This window comes from Oxyura jamaicensis, chromosome 1 (assembly GCF_011077185.1).
Source record: "Oxyura jamaicensis isolate SHBP4307 breed ruddy duck chromosome 1, BPBGC_Ojam_1.0, whole genome shotgun sequence".
In the NCBI taxonomy this organism is placed as follows: domain Eukaryota; kingdom Metazoa; phylum Chordata; class Aves; order Anseriformes; family Anatidae; genus Oxyura; species Oxyura jamaicensis.
The window spans coordinates 32,418,611-32,437,240 of record NC_048893.1 but is presented as its reverse complement, the minus strand read 5'-3'; the positions used below and the strand labels follow the sequence as shown (position 1 = coordinate 32,437,240).

General features: G+C 46.6%; 1 protein-coding gene across 2 annotated transcripts in view; it reads left to right on the top strand.

Annotated features, from left to right (window-relative positions):
• The first annotated feature begins 2,067 nt into the window (after positions 1-2,067).
• SLC38A1 (solute carrier family 38 member 1) overlaps positions 2,068-18,630 on the top strand; it is a 40,073-nt gene continuing 23,510 nt past the window's right edge. For both annotated transcript variants that reach the window (XR_004752287.1, XM_035331488.1), the window contains exons 1-4: positions 2,068-2,288; positions 10,333-10,545; positions 16,699-16,774; positions 17,250-17,365. Coding sequence is in view for 1 of the 2 variants with exons in the window: in XM_035331488.1 (XP_035187379.1) it covers positions 10,427-10,545; positions 16,699-16,774; positions 17,250-17,365 (311 nt within the window). In the remaining variant the exon portion in view is untranslated. The remainder of the gene's footprint in view (positions 2,289-10,332; positions 10,546-16,698; positions 16,775-17,249; positions 17,366-18,630) is intronic.

Genomic DNA, 18,630 nt, shown 5'->3' with positions numbered 1-18,630 from the left:
TTCAAGCAAAAGACAACAAAGAAGCCAACCAAGTCCCACTTTAAAATGCGCCCCAAATCAAGCAGCATTCATAAACTGTGCGTGGAGAAGCTTGCCCAATGCTCACACGTGTGCTGATTTAGTCAACCAAAGGATTGCTTGCTTTTTTTTTGACTTAAGTTCACTTGTGTTCCATAGGTAGAGCATTTCGTTGCATACCTGCAGTTTCTATTAGGCAGTTTAAGTTAGTCAATAAGCAGAAATTTCTGAAGGACAGCTCAGACAGGAAATTTCCAAACTCTGGAAGAACATTGTACTTCGGAGAGCAGTTCTGGAAATGAGCGCAGCTGCTGATACATTTTAGGCAGCAGAAATGTAATCTACAGAACATTTAGAGGCTGCAGGTCTGAATAAAAGAAGGATGGAAATGGCATTTTCACAGAAAGAGAAAGGCTCGGGACTGTTTCAGAGGAAAGGGAAAAGGATCCATTTTGATGAGATAAAGGTGCATTGAAAGACATCCAAGGAGAGAACTGCCAGCTCTAGGCAGACAACAGGAAGAAGAACGATGGGCCTGAAATATAAAAGCAAATTCCTGAACCTTTCGTACATCCGAAGCCAGGGAGATTTAATACACAAAAAGAAAAAGGCCCATGAGTGAATAAGGTCAATAAGGAGCGAACGGCATGAAAACCTATTGAAAAAATCTTACAAGAAATTGTAAAAGCTAGAACTAGAAAGTGCTGGTCACAAACACCAAAGTTTCACAAAACATCTTGGCAAACAGAGCCAAAAGTGTCAAAATCAGGAAGAGGCTGAGAGTGGAGAAATATGAAATATTAAAAGTGCAAAGTAAAGTGCATGGTCTGGTGCTGTGCCCACAGGGCTGGATCTGGAGGCAAGTCCCTGACATGGATGCGACCCCACATCCTTTGTCGATCTGAAATTTCTATGGGGCTGCCTGGGAGTGATTTATTCAGGGGAGGAAGAGTCAAAAGAGCAGCCCTGGGCTCACCAACCCTGGGCAGCTCACTCCTCCCCTCGCCTGTTTCACTGCCAGGAGGGCGCACAGCTCTCGTCCTCGCAGGGCACAGAGGGGTTGCTTCGTGGTTTGCTTCATGCCCAAATATCAACCCTAGTGAGGAAAAACTAAAATGCCCTACAAGCACCATAAAGAGAATCCAACTCCAGCATGCAAAACCGATGATTTGAAAACCACAGATCTTCACGTATGACATCTGCCTTTCTGGCCTGACATTTAGGGGCCCCGGGAGGGGATGTCCCAGAGCATGCAGCCCGTGATGCTGTGGGTGGAGTGGCCATGGGAGCTCCCCAGTGGGCAGCTGGGCTAGTGGCCCTACAGCCACACATGCCAGCATCTGCTCCTCTCATTGGGACGTCCTGTGTGAGCCGGTGCTGCATGGGGTGAGGGCAGGGACTTCAGTCTCACCCCACCAGCCATAGTGGCATCGTGCTTCGGGTTCATTCCTAAGTTCTCCTTCCTCACTGGAAGGCTCCTGTGGTACTTTACGGATGTAACTCTAGAAATAAGCTACAGCAAATCATCCGCACATCAAATCCCCCTGCACATCTGAAAAAATTGTGTCTCGCCCCAGCTGAAGACGCCGTGACCCCACACGCGAATCGCAGCGCTGGCAGCCCATACAACTTGCATGACGAAACAGGAAACGGGCAACGTGCTGGTGCCAGACCTTCCGTGGCCATTTCGGGGAAGACTCCGCCAAAATAAATAAATAAATAAAATAAATAAATAAAATAAATAAAGTGAAATGAAATGAAATAAATAAATAAAATAGAAATAAAAATGTGGCCTCCTTGCCAGAAGGGGCTCTCCTTCGGGCCAGCTGCGGAGCTGCAAAAAAGAGAGCAAAAAAGAGAGCAAACCACGTTTTTTTCGTGTAAAATAAACGAGTTCGCACCGCGGGACGGCGGCGGGAGGGGCCCCAGGGAGGGGTCCCGGGGGGTCCCGGGGGTCTCCGCGGCACCTGGCGGCGCGGCCCCGTCCCCTGCGCGGCCCCGATCCCGTGTCGGCGGCGCGCCTTGCGCGCTCCCGGCCGCCCGCCCACCTCCACATGCACACACCCGCGGCGGGAGGAGGAGGAGGAGCGGCATCCTCTGCGTCCTCTGCCCTGCGATTTAATTCCTCCCCCCCTTCCCCGGGTCCTCCCGCTCGCGCCGCTGAGGTTATTTTATTGAATTTCTTTAACGCATCCTCGCTCCGGGGGTGCGGCCGCCGGCAGAGGGGGGGATCCATCGCACGCCGGGGGGTCCCCGCGGCTCCGGGGAAGGTAAGGCGGCGTCTGATGCAATCGGGGGCCGGGGCCGCGCTCCCCGCGCCGCCTTTGTCTCCGCGCCGCGCACGGTGCTGCGGAGCCGGGCCCCGGCCCCCCGCCGGCAGCGCTTTGTCTGCGCCGCGAGCGGCCCCCACCCCCCAAAAAAAAAGATAGAAAAAGAAAAAGAAAAATCGCACCCGGGTCCGACCCCAGAAAAATGCGCGGAGAGAGCGGGGCCGGCTTGGGGGGAAAGCGAGGGGGAGGTTTGCATTTGGGGGGTTGCATTTGGGGGGTTGCATTTGGGGAGTTGCATTTGGAGCTTTGCCTTTTTGGAGGTTTGGATTTGGGGCGGGGGAGGCATGCGGCATCTTCCCCCCCTCCCCGCCCCCCCCATACACACACACGGGGGTGGGGGGGGTTAGAGAGTGGGGAGGAAAACGGGGGGGGGGGGGGAGCGAGTGCCGGGATGCTGCCGCAATATAAAAATGTTAAAGGAAAAAATAAAATAAAATGGCAGTTAGCAGCCGGGAGCTTTCGCTGGCAGCGCCAAAATAATTTAAAAAATAATAGCACATTGAAATAATGAGGGTTTCCACCCGCCCTGGTGGCCCCGCGTGTGCCGCAGCCGCCGCCCGCTGCGGGCTGAGCCCTGCTGGGCCCCCCCAGTGCCCTGCCCGGCCCCAGGGGCCCGTGGGGTTCGGGTGGCTCTGGGGAAATGCAGCAGGGCCCAGGGCACGCGTGTGCGTGGGGCACAGCCATGCTGCGTGCTCCTGGCGAGCCCAAGGCGCGGACAAAAAAGGGTCAGGTTCGGATTCATGCTTGTACATGCGCTCACGTGTGTGCATGGAGGTACGGTTTGCTGTACATACACACGTGCGTGCGTGGACCTACAGCTCGCAGTCCATACACACAGGTGTGTGCATGGAGGTACGGCTCGCAGTACATACACACGTGTGTGCACGGACCTGCAGCTCGCTGGTAGGGCAGTGGTATCGATCCATTGTTTCCCCGAGTTTGCGACGCAACCTGTAGCTGTAATTCCCCCCCACACACACACACAGCTCTCCTCGTGCAAGAGGCGATGGGGAAGTGTGTAAAACTGCGCTTTGTTTATGTGACACTGGAGGAAGTGAAATGAAAGCCCTTTGCAGCAGCTGGCTTCGTGGAGGGTGCCGCGGGGATCCTGCTGTGTGCCGACAGCCCTGCTGCTGCTGGGCACCTCCACCAGCCCCGCGCACTCGGGTGCGGGCATCCCGGGCTGCATCCATCACCTCTCAGTGGCCTTGGGTTTTCCTGTTGCTTGAAAGGCAAAATAAGGGGGGGCAGTTGTTGTTGTAGGAGTAAAATACTAGAAAAAGCTCATTTCTGATCGGTCGAACATGCTCTGGAAGAAAACATAGTTATATGCTGAGCCTGACCACCTTAGAAGTAAGGGTGCTACAAGGGGACGAAGCAAGAGCAACGTTCCATCTAACTTTTTCTTCCTTTGCTACCAAAGTGTGAACTTCGTTTAAAAAGCCTCTAAAAGGAAATTCCATCTGTTTCTGAAGGATACATAGCACCAACAATTGCCATTTCCAGGCTGGGAGCCCCTTCTGGAATTGCTCTGAGGCCAATGGGCAGAAACCTGTCTGAGATCTAGGAACCACCATGCTCCTGGTGAGCCGAGGCCTTCCGTGGTGGCCTAGTGGCACGTCGCCCACTACAGCGGGGTCGTACCAAATGACTGCTATTTGACTTTGCCTTTTTGGAGGTTTTTAGTCCAAAGAGGCAGCACAGAGAGCGTGGTTCAGTGGAGCACACCACAGCAGCAGCAGCACCCCCTGCCTCGCTTGTGGCAGGGAGCAGCGGGGCCGGCCGGCTGGGCCATGCGAGCCCCAGGCACCAGGCCTCTCCCTCGCCTCTCTGCAGCCTGCGGGAGAACATGGAGGATCGATCCTCCTTCCTGGCCAAACCCTGCTTTTTACAAGGGTTTTAGTGCCTGGAGGGGGAGGAAGGGCGCTCTGTGCTTGCAGGCTCCTCCTCCTCCTCTGTCTGATCCAGATTTTCTAATTTGGGGGGGGGTGTTCTTTACTGGGGGCAGAGGGGTGACTGAGCAGAAATGGGACTTTCCTTCCTCCCCTGCTCTCTCCTTTCCCCCTTTTTTATTTCTCATTTTTTTCTGAGCAGCCGGCGTGACGATTACTGTTGCCTTAGAAGTTTGTGTTAAAAAGGCAAAATAGATGTTGTGGGAATATGTAAATATTTCAAGCCTGAATGAAGTTTTCTTTCTGATATGTATTTATTGCTGTAACCTTAATCTAATCCACAAAGCCTTAGCAGCCACTCTTGGGAAAAATAGCAGCTTTTCCATGTTGAAAGTGCTTTACAGCCCTTTTCCGGTTAACTCATAATATTTGTGTAAGGTTATCAGGTAAATACTACTCTGAGTCTCACACAGTCAAGGAAAGTGAAGTAAAGAAATTACATGTAAACAGGAAAAAAGGAAAAGTGTGTTACATGTGAACCTACGCAAAGCGGTCTTCTTTCCGTGGTACAAAATTTATTTAAAATAAGAGTTTCAAAGCTGCTATTTAGCCCTTGTGGATTCATTCTGATCGTCTGCTGCTCTGCTGTAGCCCATCCTGCAGCACTCCCACCACACAGCCCCTGTGCAACACAAGAGTTCGTTCATTAGTGGCGGTGCGTCCTGGGATCTCCAGCAAAACCGAGACTGTTGAGAGGATTTCACAGAGAAATATAATTAGGAAAAAATGTGACTATATTCCTCTGCCAAATGCCTTCGCTAAATTGACTGGGAAGGGCTCAGAACAGAAATGTACTTAAAACCATTTTCCTTTATGGCTCATCTTTAAGTGTTTTGCCTAAAGTAATGAATCACTGGGTGAATCAGACTAGGATTTTATGATTTCTGATTTGCCTGCCTTTGATCAGCTGAGTAGCCTGTCGAGACTTAATTTGGGGACTCTTCCCTTCCTTCCTGCAGCCTGGAAGGGCAGCACAGAGCGCGATGGGGCAGAGCAGGAGCGTTTTCCCGTTGCGAAGCAAGGTCACAGCGCCGAGGAGGGCTGAGCATCTGCGTCTGTGCACATCGCTCCTTTCTCATCGCATCCTTCTCCGAGCTTCCTTGTTGAGTCTCCTCTCACTGGCTTGTTTCTCCCCACTACCTTCTTTTTTAACTGTTCCCTCTCCATGTGCTGGGGGGCTCTGTGCGAGAGGAACCTGGATGTGGAAGGTGACAGCTTGCAGTCACAGAGCCAACAGCTGCTGCAGCTGGGAGGGCTTTTGGCAACCTCATTCCCCACGGCCTGACGCTGTTGCTGCTGGTGGCAGGGGCACACCAGCACCTTGGTTGCTCTCCTTGGCCCCCACGAGCCAGGGTGGCTGGGGTGAACCCGCTTCCTTCCTCCCACTCCCAGGGCTGCAGAGGGGCAGTACTGAATAGCTGGAGGCAGTGACATTTTCAGCACTTCAGATGTTTGCTCAGTGGATGTGAGTCAGTCTTTAATTTCCAAGCTCTTTTGTTATCTCAGTGGCGCTTCTCTCATCTCTCCATTTTGTCCTTCCTGTAGGTTAGGAGTAAAACAGGAACTTGATGTACCAGATGTCAGGTGTCACTAATGCTGCACAGAAAGGAGATGGTTGCTTCCCAGCCTTTCAACGTGATACTGTTACGTCTAAAACCTATTATTGCTTTTTGTCATCTAAGTGAATAGTCTGTATGCAGACTTTCAGGCTCAGTGTTTCATTACTTATATTCATGGAGTCTTACTGGTCACATTGCTTTTCTTTGAAAGAACTTTCAATGGTATAAGCAAAGAAAGATGTATCATATCTCAGGCTTTGCGGGAGTGAAATGGCGTGTGAGAAACTCAGGTGCTGGATTCTGATACCTCCTAACCAAACAAGAGGGAGTTTTATTGGCAAATCTCCTTCCAGCCAGAAAGTTGAGTCATATTTCAGCTTTTAAGTAAATTGTCTCGAATTCCATACTTAAAATTGCTTAGTGTGTCTTGGATATTTGCCATCCCAAAGACTGCGGGAAATGTGCAATGAATGAAGTGTGCGGTGAGTGTACAAGTCGACGTGACAAAAACCATACTCAGAGATGGGCAAGATGGTGTCCAGCCCTTCCCATATGCTGCCACATAGCTGGGCAGCTTCTGGGCAGCCACACATCCTAAGATGGCACTTTTTGAATTATGTCATTTGCAGGTTATGACAACAAATACCTGTAAGTTACACCATCACCATTAGCACCAATAGTGATGTTAGCGTTAGATAGGCCGATTCTAGCAGAGTTTTCTGATACTACAGCTCTTCCAGGTACTGCCTAGAAAGGGTTCATGCTTGAGTCAGGAGAAGAAATAAAGTTAGATTGTCTGCATTGCCGTATTTTTTCAAATACAAACTTTTTGAGCCTGTTTCTGCTGTTGTGGAACTTTGACAATCCAGAAGAGTGGAGTTGCAGGATTTTTTTTTTCCTTTGATATTTCAGAAGGCAACAGAGAAAGGAGCCCAGCTCTTGGAATGTGTTTTAATGACTTGTGAAGGTCTCCGTGTCCTTGAGGGAAAAAAGCTTGTTTTATCTTCTTCTGTCATCTCACTGTCCTCCTGAAGTCTGTGACCAGTTGTAATCTTTCCCATTTTCTGCAAGGAGTACACGATGAGTAAATTATCCATAATGGTTTTTACAGGACATGTCATGGGATGTCTAAAGAGAAAAGCCAAACTCGTAGGCCACAGCAGAGTTTTTTCTACTGAACTGAGGGCCTGGATCAGCTACCAAACACAGACCTTTGAGCTTCCTTTAGAAGTGACTTTAGCCTTTTCTGGTTTTCTCTCAGGGCAATTCATACTTCAATGAACTATTTGCGCATGTGAGTGGGAAAGTTTGAATTAAGGGCAGAATTCTTACTTTCCCTTGCTGATTTACTATGTGTGTCTGGAGACTGTGTCTGGTTTGACTGCAAGTATCTGAAACTTCTCTGTGAAGTTTAAGGGTGGGCAGAGTAGCAAGCAGAGTGGGATTGCTGCAACCACACTTGAGATTATTTTTAATTCACATTAAATAATCAAGCTCAGTCACTGATTTTTTTTTGCCAAGATAGCGTTTTTATTTTCTTTTATCATATGACATTGCTTGAATGAAAAGGCCTTTGGGTAAAAATACATCCTTCTTCGAGTACAGCTCAGAATCAACATATATGGTTGAAGCTTTTATTTTTTTCCTTCCCACAACATCAGTGGCACCTACACCAGAGGAATGGCTTGCTTCCTTCCCTCTGCCTTTCCAGCTCAGCATGGCTGGGCAAGTTGTCCTGTCAGTGCCCAAAGCTGGCGGGCAGCGTGGGGAGAAAACCCAGCTGATGTGAACCCTGCCCGTGGGGACTGTTGGTGTTGTTTGGGACCTGTGTGCTGATCGTCACAATGAGCAAAATAAAGCCTGCAATGTAAAATGGGAGTTCTGGGGGTGAAGTTCCTGCAGCCACTTGTAGTACTCTACTGACTGCAGAGGGTGCCTAGGGTGGTTAGCTCTGACAAAGGGTTTGCAGTGTATATATCTAAGGAAAGTTAATTTTGCAAAATTTTGGAGGTTTGCTTAGAGGTTTTTTTTCCAGATACCACACATACCACCTTTCTCTCTGAACTTGCCAGCTCTTCACAGACTGAGCAGTATTGTTGCTATTGTCATCCCAGCTTTACAGATGGAGGTGCTAAGGATGGTGGTGTGGTTATCCTTCGCCAAGGGCTTGCACTGAGTTCACGCTGTGACAGTTTCAGTCCTCAGCCCCGTGGTTCTCTCTTCGCTGCCCTCATGTTTTGGCACTGAGATCAAGTTTTCTCATACTTGAAAGTGCAATGAATTATTTTGCTCAACAATGTTTTTGGTTTCAGGGTTTTGTTTTGTTTAAATAATTCCCTTAACTTAGCGAGAACCTAGTACAGGCTCCAAAACACTGTCACGCTGTTGCAGGACCCACTCATCTGTCTGAAATCTGGAATCTGCTGAAGTTGTTGCTAGTGTTTCAGCTGGCTTAGGTTGCACTAGCATTTTGCTGCATCTTCATTCAATCCTTTTTGTTGTTGAATCTGAGCTTTAGTTAAAACAAACAAAAATAAACAAGGAAAAAAGTCATCACTTTTGCATTGCAAAAATTCCATGCAAATGAACCAACGAGCCACTTTCCTGCCGGTCCGACCCCAGCATTTCAGCTGCACCACAGCAGAAAGGAGAAGCAGGAGCTGCACGTCAGTGAGCTGTGAAGACTGCTTTCCAGCACGCTGTTTACCTCACAGAAGGGTGAATTTCAGCACCTGTTTTTGAACACACTCAGTGTGGAATTTCTTAAGCACACAGGCAGCGTCAGGGCGATTGGGAAAATCCTCCTGGGGGACTGAGATGCAAAACAGCCCCCAAAGGGAAAGTTGCACTGCTTGAATTTCAGAGGAGCCTCTGCATAACTTTAAAAATGTCAGCAGATACAGATCTCGGCACAGCCATTGCCACTTCTATTAAGGCATTGTTTATTTTAGGAACTCACGGTCACAAGAAGCTTCAGGATGCAGTGTGCTCGGCCCTTGCCACCTCAGCAGCCGCTGCCTCCTATGGCTTTATCCTTTCATAAAAAGATCACGCTCCCCTTCCAAAATAGGTAGACTATTTTATGCCTCTGGGAAGACTGTTCCAGAATGTCACCGCCAGAGCCACCCCTGTTTGCCGGCCTGCAGCCGTTTCTCAGCAGTGTGCCGCCATCGTAGCACCCAGGAGGACAGGCCCCGATCCCACGGAGCTGCCCCATCTGTACACCGGGTGCCCTGGGGCAGCCTGGGCTTTTCTAAGAGCACGTCTATACTTCAAGATGAAATTATTTCTGAGAAACCACTTACAGGGAAACGGGCCCCTTTGCAAAGGCCTCCTCCTTGCGCTGGGGAGGTGGCATAAGCAAGCCCAAAGCATCGGGTCCTGTAAAGTTAATTGGGGATGCTCTTGCTTCCGTGGTTGCCTGTGAGTAGTTCGATGGTTTTGAGGTAGCTCTGAGGGTTTGAGAAAATATCCCCAAATGGATCTGGTATGTGAACATTCACCAAGTACCCCAGGGTGAATTGCAAATCGTCGTTTGGCAGTAGGGCAGACCATTCATTCACAAAATGGGAATTAAGAGAGCTGTGGTGTGGGAGCTGGTTTCTGAATAACAATCCAGTGCCTCAGCATCACGCAGGAGTTGTCGTTCAGCTGAGAGCGGTCAGACTCCGGAAAACGTTGGTATTTCAGTTGATTTGCATTTCTGACAAGGAAATGTGTCTGTAGCAGCCTTGCTCGATCTGCCTGTGGTGTTTTTGCTTTTATGCAACGCATCTGTCAGTGGAGAGACCTCCTGATCTCCAAATAATAATTGCTTGGCACAAGCTGTACGTTATTCTTTCTACGTATGAGATGTAAGCTTAGAGACCTGTTGCTGTCCCTGTTCAGAATAAGTTCAGCCATACACAGAGTATCCTCTGTAAAGCTTCTTTACCAGAAAAAACTTAACACATTCAACTACCTGGAGTACAGATAGCAGCAGAGGAGAGCACTGTGGTAACTCTGTCCCTCTGTTTCTCCATTTAGCAGTGGCACAGATGTGAGGTATTTTATATTTTCAAGTAAAAGGCAACAGCAAGAACATACAGAAGATGAACATGAAATAACTAAATGGGCCTTGGGCAAGCAAACCATTTTTATTCCTTAATTTATAGGTCGTGAGTCTCTTTTTTCTGGCACAAACAGAATTGGTTTGCTCACCAGTTTATAACTACCAGCACCATCCTCAGCAGTTGGTTGTGGGACTGGGTAAATTTGTAAGGTCAGGACTGGGTAATTTTGTAAGGATCTCATTGAGGAGTTTAACATCACTACTCTTCTGCAGTGTGTTTAGGTTACAGCCTGAAGTGCTTCTAATAATATCAAATTGCTTGGTAGCATCGTTCCCTCTTGTCCAGGTTTCACTGTATTTGGGTGATACTGCCTGCTGTTGGTGTATACATACATCTTGGGCTTTTTCTGTGTTTCACCTAGGTCGCTGACACTGTGGCTGCAATTTACCCGCCAGACCTCAACCAAACACTAACATTTCGAGAAACAGTTGGATACGTACAGTTCCTTGTCCAGGATGCCGTTCAAAGCTGGATTAGAACTGACTGAATTGCAGAATATGACTGTCCCCGAAGATGATAACATCAGCAATGATTCAAATGATTTCACAGAGGTGGAAAATGGCCAGATAAATAGGTGAGTATTTTTCCACTGACGCTGCCTGCGCTAAGAAACACACTGTTTAAAAACAGCATTCTAATTTTCAGTATATGTTTTGAATTATTCATCACCAAGTCATGCTCCATTTGAAGATGTAATTTGAATTTCATATGTGACATCTGTTGGGCATAGGCTGCAACAGCAGATAAAGCAAACAGAGTGGCAATTTATTCATCGTTTCGAATCTTTCAAATTAGTCTAATAAAATGCACAAACATATAACGTAGCAAAAAGCCAACATTCTGAGACGTCGACTCGCACACAGAGGAGAAGTAATAATAATAAATGCAATTTGACCAAGAGAATAGCATGGGGCAGATCGCCTCGTTGACCTTTGGTCTCTGCTGTGACAGTTGTAACCTGCCTGGCCAAATCCCTGTCCCCAGGCTTGTGGAACGTGCAGCTGGCACTCACTGTTCACTCTGGGGTGGGATGGACCAGGCAGTAGTGGCTGTCCCCAAGGCAGGGAGAGCGAGGGGCTGGTCAAACAGAGACCTTTACGTAACCCAAGTCCAGCTAAGGAGTGCAGCTTTTTATCAGTTTTGGTGAAAACCAGCCATTGACTTTACTACAGGATAGTCATTTACAGAAGGGATGTGACGGCACATCTGCCAGGTGTCTCTGCCGGGCACCAGCATCCAACAGGTGCTGAGATCTGCTGCTGTGCCCTGGCTGGGTTTTGCAAGCTGTAGAGCACGAAGCTGTTTTCTAACCAAGGTTCCTGCTGAAGTGGTGAGCCCCAGAGGGCAGGGCTGGAGCCAGCCTGGCCGGGGAAGTCCTGGGGCAGCCGCCAGATGCACCCTGCAGCGCTGCGACCACAGCACAGCTGCACTGGTGGAGGTGAGGGCTGGTCAGGAATTTTCTGATGCAACTGCTTTGATGGAAAGTGCCAGGGCGAAACACAAACCACTTCTGTTAAAAAAAAAAAAAAAAAAAAAAAGTGAGAGCAAGAGAAAAAACCCCTCCGACTTTGCCAAAACAAAACAATTCCTGTATGAACCTGCTGACTTTCCTGCTGGCTCCCCTGGAGCTCAGGAGCTGACAGCGGTGGAGGCGCTCCCCAGAGCCTGCTGAGGATTCATGTCCTTGACAGGAGGAGGGAGGGGTGGCTGAGCTCTTGGCTGGTGCCACAGGTAACTGGCAAGGGGAGAAACCCCATTAGTCTGTCCTCTTTCAGTGAGTGCTTGTGGAGCTGTGTTGTGAGCACGGCCAAGTCTGAGCAGGGTCAAGCAAAGGAGGAAAGAAAAATGTGGTGTGGAAGGTGTCAGAAATAAAGAATTTCTAAGTCCTGCTTTGGCTCTTCAGGCAGATGACACAGTTCTCTGTTCCTGTGTGGGTGATTTTCTTCCTCCACAGAGCACCACTTGGTCATACCAAATATCCCATTGCTATTTCCCCTCTGCCTTGGTGTTCGCTGGGCACCTCCTCACTCACACATGCTGTCTGCTGCTGTGCCCTGTGCATAGCGCCATGCTCGTGCTACTTTCCACCTTGCCACTCCATGCTCCTGCAAGCGCCCCTAATGGCACCCAGACCCCATTCTGCTCCCCTCGGCAAGCACATCCCCTGAGGACGTGGTTATTCCCTTCCTACAGCTGTGTTGGCAATCGCCTGGTCCCTGTGGGATAAGAGGTTAACAGACATACAGGAGATCGTCTTCTGTGCTGTCAGACACACAGTGTGTAAGGCCTTGTGAAACTCCAAAGTCCACCGAAATCAGTGGGACTTTTTTTTGTTGATTTCACTTGAGCTTTAGATTAGATCTGTAATTTTCAACTGACTTTTTTTTTTAGTTGTTTCAACTTGTTTGATTTCACACTCTGTATTTCATTTTGAACCGTTTTTTTCTCAGTGCATAATTTTTCAAGCTGAATGTAGAGCAACGTTTTTAAGGGTCTTTTGGGGACGATACAGCAGTGAGAAGATGATTCCAGGTCTGATTTAAACCCCAAATATTTCCTGATCTTGGAAAACAATTCTCTAGTTCCCTTTGGATTTCCAGCACTTTCTGGGCCTGAATATGCATTTATATAGGTAGTTGTATGCGGGGAGGGGATGTCATTTGGGAAGGGCTGTGTTGGGAGTGGTTTTTCTTTACATGCAAGTGTTAAACATTTTCTGGGAATGCCTATAAAGGAACTTGCATCAAATCCAGGCATGGATTTGCCATCTTTTAACCATTTATCCTGGCTACACAACTGTGCCATCGCTGAACATGACATGCATCAGTGCTTAGGTGACCTGCTGCTTTGTGCGACAGCAGGACAAATCCACTAAGCTGTTCAGCAAACTTGTAACTATGATGATGCTCTCAGGAAGCTGCTGGCTGAATGCTTGTCCTGGTCTGCAGCTACTCCTAAGTGAGGAGCCCTCCTTGTTCAGTTAACAAGGTTGCTGGTAGCTGTACCCAGATCTGGTTGAAGTTCCATAGCGTAAGCCAGAGCAAGTTTTCTTCTGCATTTCTTGTTCCTGCTTGCCCTGGAAATCTTTGCCATCGCTCAAGCTGCAGCTCCGTTTAAGAAACTGCCTGAGGATAGAGTTCTGTCAGCTTGGCAAAACCAGCTCTCCCTAACAAATGTTTAAGGCATTGTCAAATACCACTTTAAGTTAATTATGTTTAAACGTATCTGAGATGGCTAAATGGTTTTAACTCTGCTTAGCCAAAATGGTTAGCTCCAGGATATCACCTTTATCAAACATTTCTCATTTAAGTCCTTTAATAAATTAAATTTTGAGACCATGGTTAAGCACGGTCCTTTTAAATCACTTTATCAATAAGACTGAGTTTCTACGTTTTACTAAATCAAGCCAGAAAAAGAATTGGATTAAGAAATTCTTTCCAAGCCAACCATGAGGCTTCATTCATCACAAGGACGAGCTGATTATCTTTTGCCCAGGATGTTTTATAAATGTATCTAAAAAGTTTTGCATAAACATGCTTGGCTGTGATGTAGGAAGGACATGAGGATAGCAGAAACATACAAGTACAGGTTATGCCTTTTAAGGCTAAGCGTTCAAAATGAAGACAAGAAACAGCACAAATGGGTTTTGTGCTTGTCAAGGAGTCGCAAGGCGCTGAAGGCACAGACTGCCTTACCGTGCCTTTCTGTGGCACCTATAACTGGGCTCCAGTGCTTGCACAGGTTGGGACAATCTGCAGCAGTCAACTCACTTCATTCCAGTCAGATTTATAAAGGTCAAATATACAACAGTGTGACAATGAATAGCTCATTTTCTAATCTGTTAAGCAGAGCAGATGCATGGCGTGGTTTAACCAGAAACGTTATTCTTACAGCGTGTGTTCCTTTCATATACCATAGGAAAAAGGACAGTGAAATTTTAAAAACATGGAATTTTTATTTAAAAAAGGCAAATCTTGGGAAAATTCATGTTGAATCTATTTGAATTTATCGGACTACCTTTGCCCTACTTTCTTCTTACTCCTTTTTTTTTTTTTAACTTCAGCAACACATTCCATTCCCGGGAAGCGTAGGGTGTCCCACGGTGCGTCCGTACCACCTACGGAGCGTGGTCCCGAGGCAGCCTTCTCGCCCGGGCTTGCCGGCTGAGCTGTCTGCACCAGCACAGGCAGCCGCAGCCAGGGCGCAGCCGGCAGGACACACAGACACCTCTGCAGCCCCACAGCTCCCCGCTGCAGCGCACAGGCAGCCCCCCAGCTGGCAGGCAGGGCTGGGAAGCACCCTGCAAAAAGCTGGGCGCCGTGCTTTGCATCTTGCAGGAGGTCTGCCCACCTTGTCAGAGGAGACAACAGGCTGGACAGCAAACCCAGTCCATTTTAACATACGCCTGAGTCAAAAGAAAGTGCTTTGGATCAGTTTATCTTATCTGACTAGTTTTCACCAAGGAAACTATAGTTTTCACTTAACTTTAATACCAGGGGCAATAATCAATATAGTATCTACAGATATGTTGTTTTTATGATTATTAAACAGAGACCGAATGCGTACAGATGAGCAGAAGCAGGGTGATCAGACTAGTTAACTCCTCTCCTCCAACAAAATCTGAAATGACACATGACCTCTGTGGCTGAAAGAAGGAGGCAAAGCCCACAGATGTTCCAAGCAGCGGTCAGAAATCCAAAAAAGACAAAACGCTTCTCTGTGTTCCTGCCTGTACAAATTGCCTGCAGGGTGTTTCAAGAGAGAGCTGGAATGTCTTTGTCAGATCACTCATGCTCAGCTGCCCGTGCTCAGGAGATGGGCTTTAAACAGACATGGAAAAAAACCCACGTGCTCTGAATCTATAGAAGACCGGGTTGAAACTTTATTCTGTGAGGGTGAAATACCTTCCCGGTGAGCTTCAGAAAGTTAATTTTGGATCGTTCCAGCTTAGAAGTGGTTACTTTTCACTCCTTAAAACAGTAAGGGAGGATCAGCCATCTATTCCAGCTGCTTTAGGGCTGGTGAACCTGGCCCATATCTCTGTTTTACAGCAAATTAGTTTCTGAAGTTACTAGCTTTAAAAATACAGGAGAAGCCTATAGTTGGTTTATATTTATATAGAGCAAACTGAAACAGACTGCTAGGTAGGAATCAAAGTTGAAAAAAAAACAAACCAAAAAAAAAAAAAAAACAGCAATAACACTAAATGCATCTTGCCAGCTTTGCCCGAATTTAAGGATAAACTGAAAATGTGTGTGTAGTAGAGAAAGGTCAAACTTTCAAAGATATTTGCTTCTAAGGATTTTAGCCCCAATATCTAACGAATGAGCACAAGGTATGTTTGATGAACAAAATACTAAAGACATGGAGTTCAGAGCATCAGCTGCGGGATTCAAGTCAGCAGCTTGATCTTAGTATATCCTTAGAAGCTGTGCTCTCATATATTGCTAGCAATTAGGTCACAACCAGGGCAGTGGGGAACTTTGATAGAGCTCTGTATTTATAAATTCAGCATTAAATTACCAGACTGAGTGCCTTCAGATGTATGGAAATAATGCACAGCCGGAGTTTGAGCTGTGTGTCCCTGGTCAGAAGTTCCCAGCTGTGGGAACTTTGTGTTCAGCTTACTGTTTGCTTGTTTTCATTTAAGAAGAGCCACCTTAATCTGCCTACAGCAAAAAGGGCCTCTGAAGCTTGGTGACAGCCTCTGGCTAGGTATGTAGTGTGTGCGATGGCTGATGCAGTAGCCAGTGCTCGAGAACCATCTGCAAATTAGCAGAGATGCCAGGGACTTAATTGTGCATAAACCTCCAAAAGATGAAAAGCTGAAAGAATGTTTTATACAAACTAAAATTGTTTGTTGAAGAGAGGGTCTGGGAGAAAATAGCAGCTCACCCTAATCAGAAGTGTCATAAATCCCTGGGATACCAACACACAAAGGCAGGAAGCAAATCTTGCTCTGGTGACAGTGAGTTCCTCAGTGTGCATGTACTGGGGGGGCAGAACAAGCAAAGGTGCAGAGAAGGAAAAATAGTTTACCACATGCTCTCCTGCACAGAGGTGTTTAATTTTGCAGCATGGTGAATTCAATACTGAGTTTTGAAAGGCTTTTTGATGACAATATGGTAGCCCAAACCTGAGGTCCACCCGCAGAGCATGTCGTCCTGTTCAGGATGGTCCCACCCAGCACTGGCTGCATGCAGCATCTCTTCCTCCTCTTAACTCCAGCCACATCAGCAGTATGGCAGCAACTGAGGGCTTGTACGTGGCATTCCCTCTGGCTTATCCCACTTTCAGGGTGCTGCATGGCTCAGTGGTGGCAGGGCCAAAGCCCAGGGAGCACAGCCAGGCTGGGTACAAGCATCACGCCAAGACAGTGGTGGCCGCACCTCTGCAGGACACCTGGAGAAGCATGTCTTGCTAGCGTCTGTGCAAATTCATTGCTTTCCTGCCCACAAAATTAATGCTTTTTCATTACTAAATCTCCTAAAATACCATTCCCTAAAATACCATTCTGATCCTGTACAAGTGCTACCTTTACTGAGGCACAGTGTGTGCTGGTGTCAGGGAACCATAATCGGGATCCTTAAATAGTTACGAGTTTGACCTCTTTTCGCATACAGCTTTTATACATTGTGTATTTTGTAATCACATGCTGCTCACAGAATTAACTTGTTCACGTTTCCTAACCACTCCTGCTGGAAATAAATCCTCTGACTTCTTTCAGCAAGTTTATCTCGGACCGAGAAAGCAGAAGAAGTCTCACAAACAGCCACCTGGAAAAGAAGAAGTGTGATGAATATGTAAGTCCTTCTTGCTGGTCTTCTCTCTGTCCAAATGAAATGTACTACATTGTGCGTTGGGAGGGCCTTTTGACGTGGTCTTGAAAAAGTGCTGGGTCAGGAAAGAGAAGTCCCCAGGCCTGTGCTGGGCAGGAGGCCATGGTGGTTCCTTACGGCCTTGCAGTATATCACTCACATGCCTAAGATGTCCCACAGGCATAGTGAGAGATGGATTTTAAAACTGAAACTATATGAGTTGTATGTTGCCCATGTTTTTAATGGAATTTACGAAATCTGTAGGACAGCAATCAGAATATAGCTGTGAAAAAGTTTGGTGGCTTTTTTTCTGTTCCAAAACTCACAGTTTTTACTAATTTGCTCCCACAGCAGTAGATGCTTTTATCTGATATATCATGTACCCTGCAAGTCAAAGTGTAGCAGCATTTCTGTGCTCTGTTCCAAGCTGTTGCTGACCTGTGAACCTCTATTTCTCCAGATTCCAGGAACGACTTCTCTGGGAATGTCCGTCTTCAACCTCAGCAATGCCATCATGGGCAGTGGCATTCTAGGCCTCGCTTTTGCATTGGCCAACACAGGAATTCTCCTTTTTTTGTAAGTGTGAGCGGGTTGAGGATCTGATCTCTCTGCACTGTGAGCAAGCACAGTGATTCATGGTCCATTTGAAATGCATTGTGTTTTTTCACTACATGAAGTCACCAACCTGTATAAGTAGCCTGGAGTTCAGAGCACTGGTGGATGGTCAGTTGTTTCACTATCTAAAGATGCACCCAAATACTCAAGCACAGCATTCAAGCCTGAAAAGATTAGCTACGTGTTTCAAACATATTTTTTTTCAGTCAAAGTGGTGGGGGGAAATAGCCCCTAGTTGTACTTCTGGAGCAAATTACGTCCATGCTGTTGACTACTGACCTGAGCCTAGCCAGGGATTTTTCCTATGGTCTACAAACTACACATACTTCAAAACAGCAAATTTATTCAGTAGTAATACTTGCAGTGTGATAGTACCTACTTCTTACTTGTGTCACAGGTTCTCTACAGCTTTCAGCAAAGCATGGTGCAATATCTACTTTTTTGACCAACAAAAAATAATTTTTTGTATTCTTTTAAATGTTGCATATAGTGTTTTCATCTCACTCCCACAGTTTCTTCAGTTTCTTATATGAGTCCTTATTAGCCAACATAAATACAGCCAAGCTTTGAGTATAAAAAAAGAGTTGAGGTAGAGTACTTAACTCCACCAAAAAAAGAGGCATTTCATAAAACAGAATTTTATAGTTAAAAAATGAAACTGTGCCAGTGAATGTGTAAGACACTGAATACTGTGTTATTTTGGTTTGCAGTATGAGACATTTCATTGTGAAAAGTGATTGTTAAGAAATCAGTTGGGAATTGTGTGCAGAATCCAGTAATAAATGTTCACTGAGGGAAGAAATACAATAATTTACAATATTTGAGACCTGTTCAACACGGTTATTAAGTTTACAGATCACTCTACAGAGGTGTCATTTCCTGAATGTCAGAACCTAAAAATCTAGAACTTCTGTTATTTCTTTTTTTTTTTAATATATAATACGAGCCTTGTGAATAACAGAATGGATGGCCAAGGTGGTATGTATAGCCATCTGCTCTGAGGTTTCATGCCAGCATAGCTACATCCATGCTGCTAGAGTACAGTTTGCTGTGGTTGGATAAAATCTGGGAATAATCCAAAGAATTAATCGATTTACATTAAGAATGTACAAAGTCTCATAATTGTGTTGCAACTAAGCTAGGCTATAAAGTAGATGGACTCTAATTTAGATCTCTTTTTTTTTTTATGCAGAAGGACTGAGTTTATTTCATTAAAAAAAAAAAAA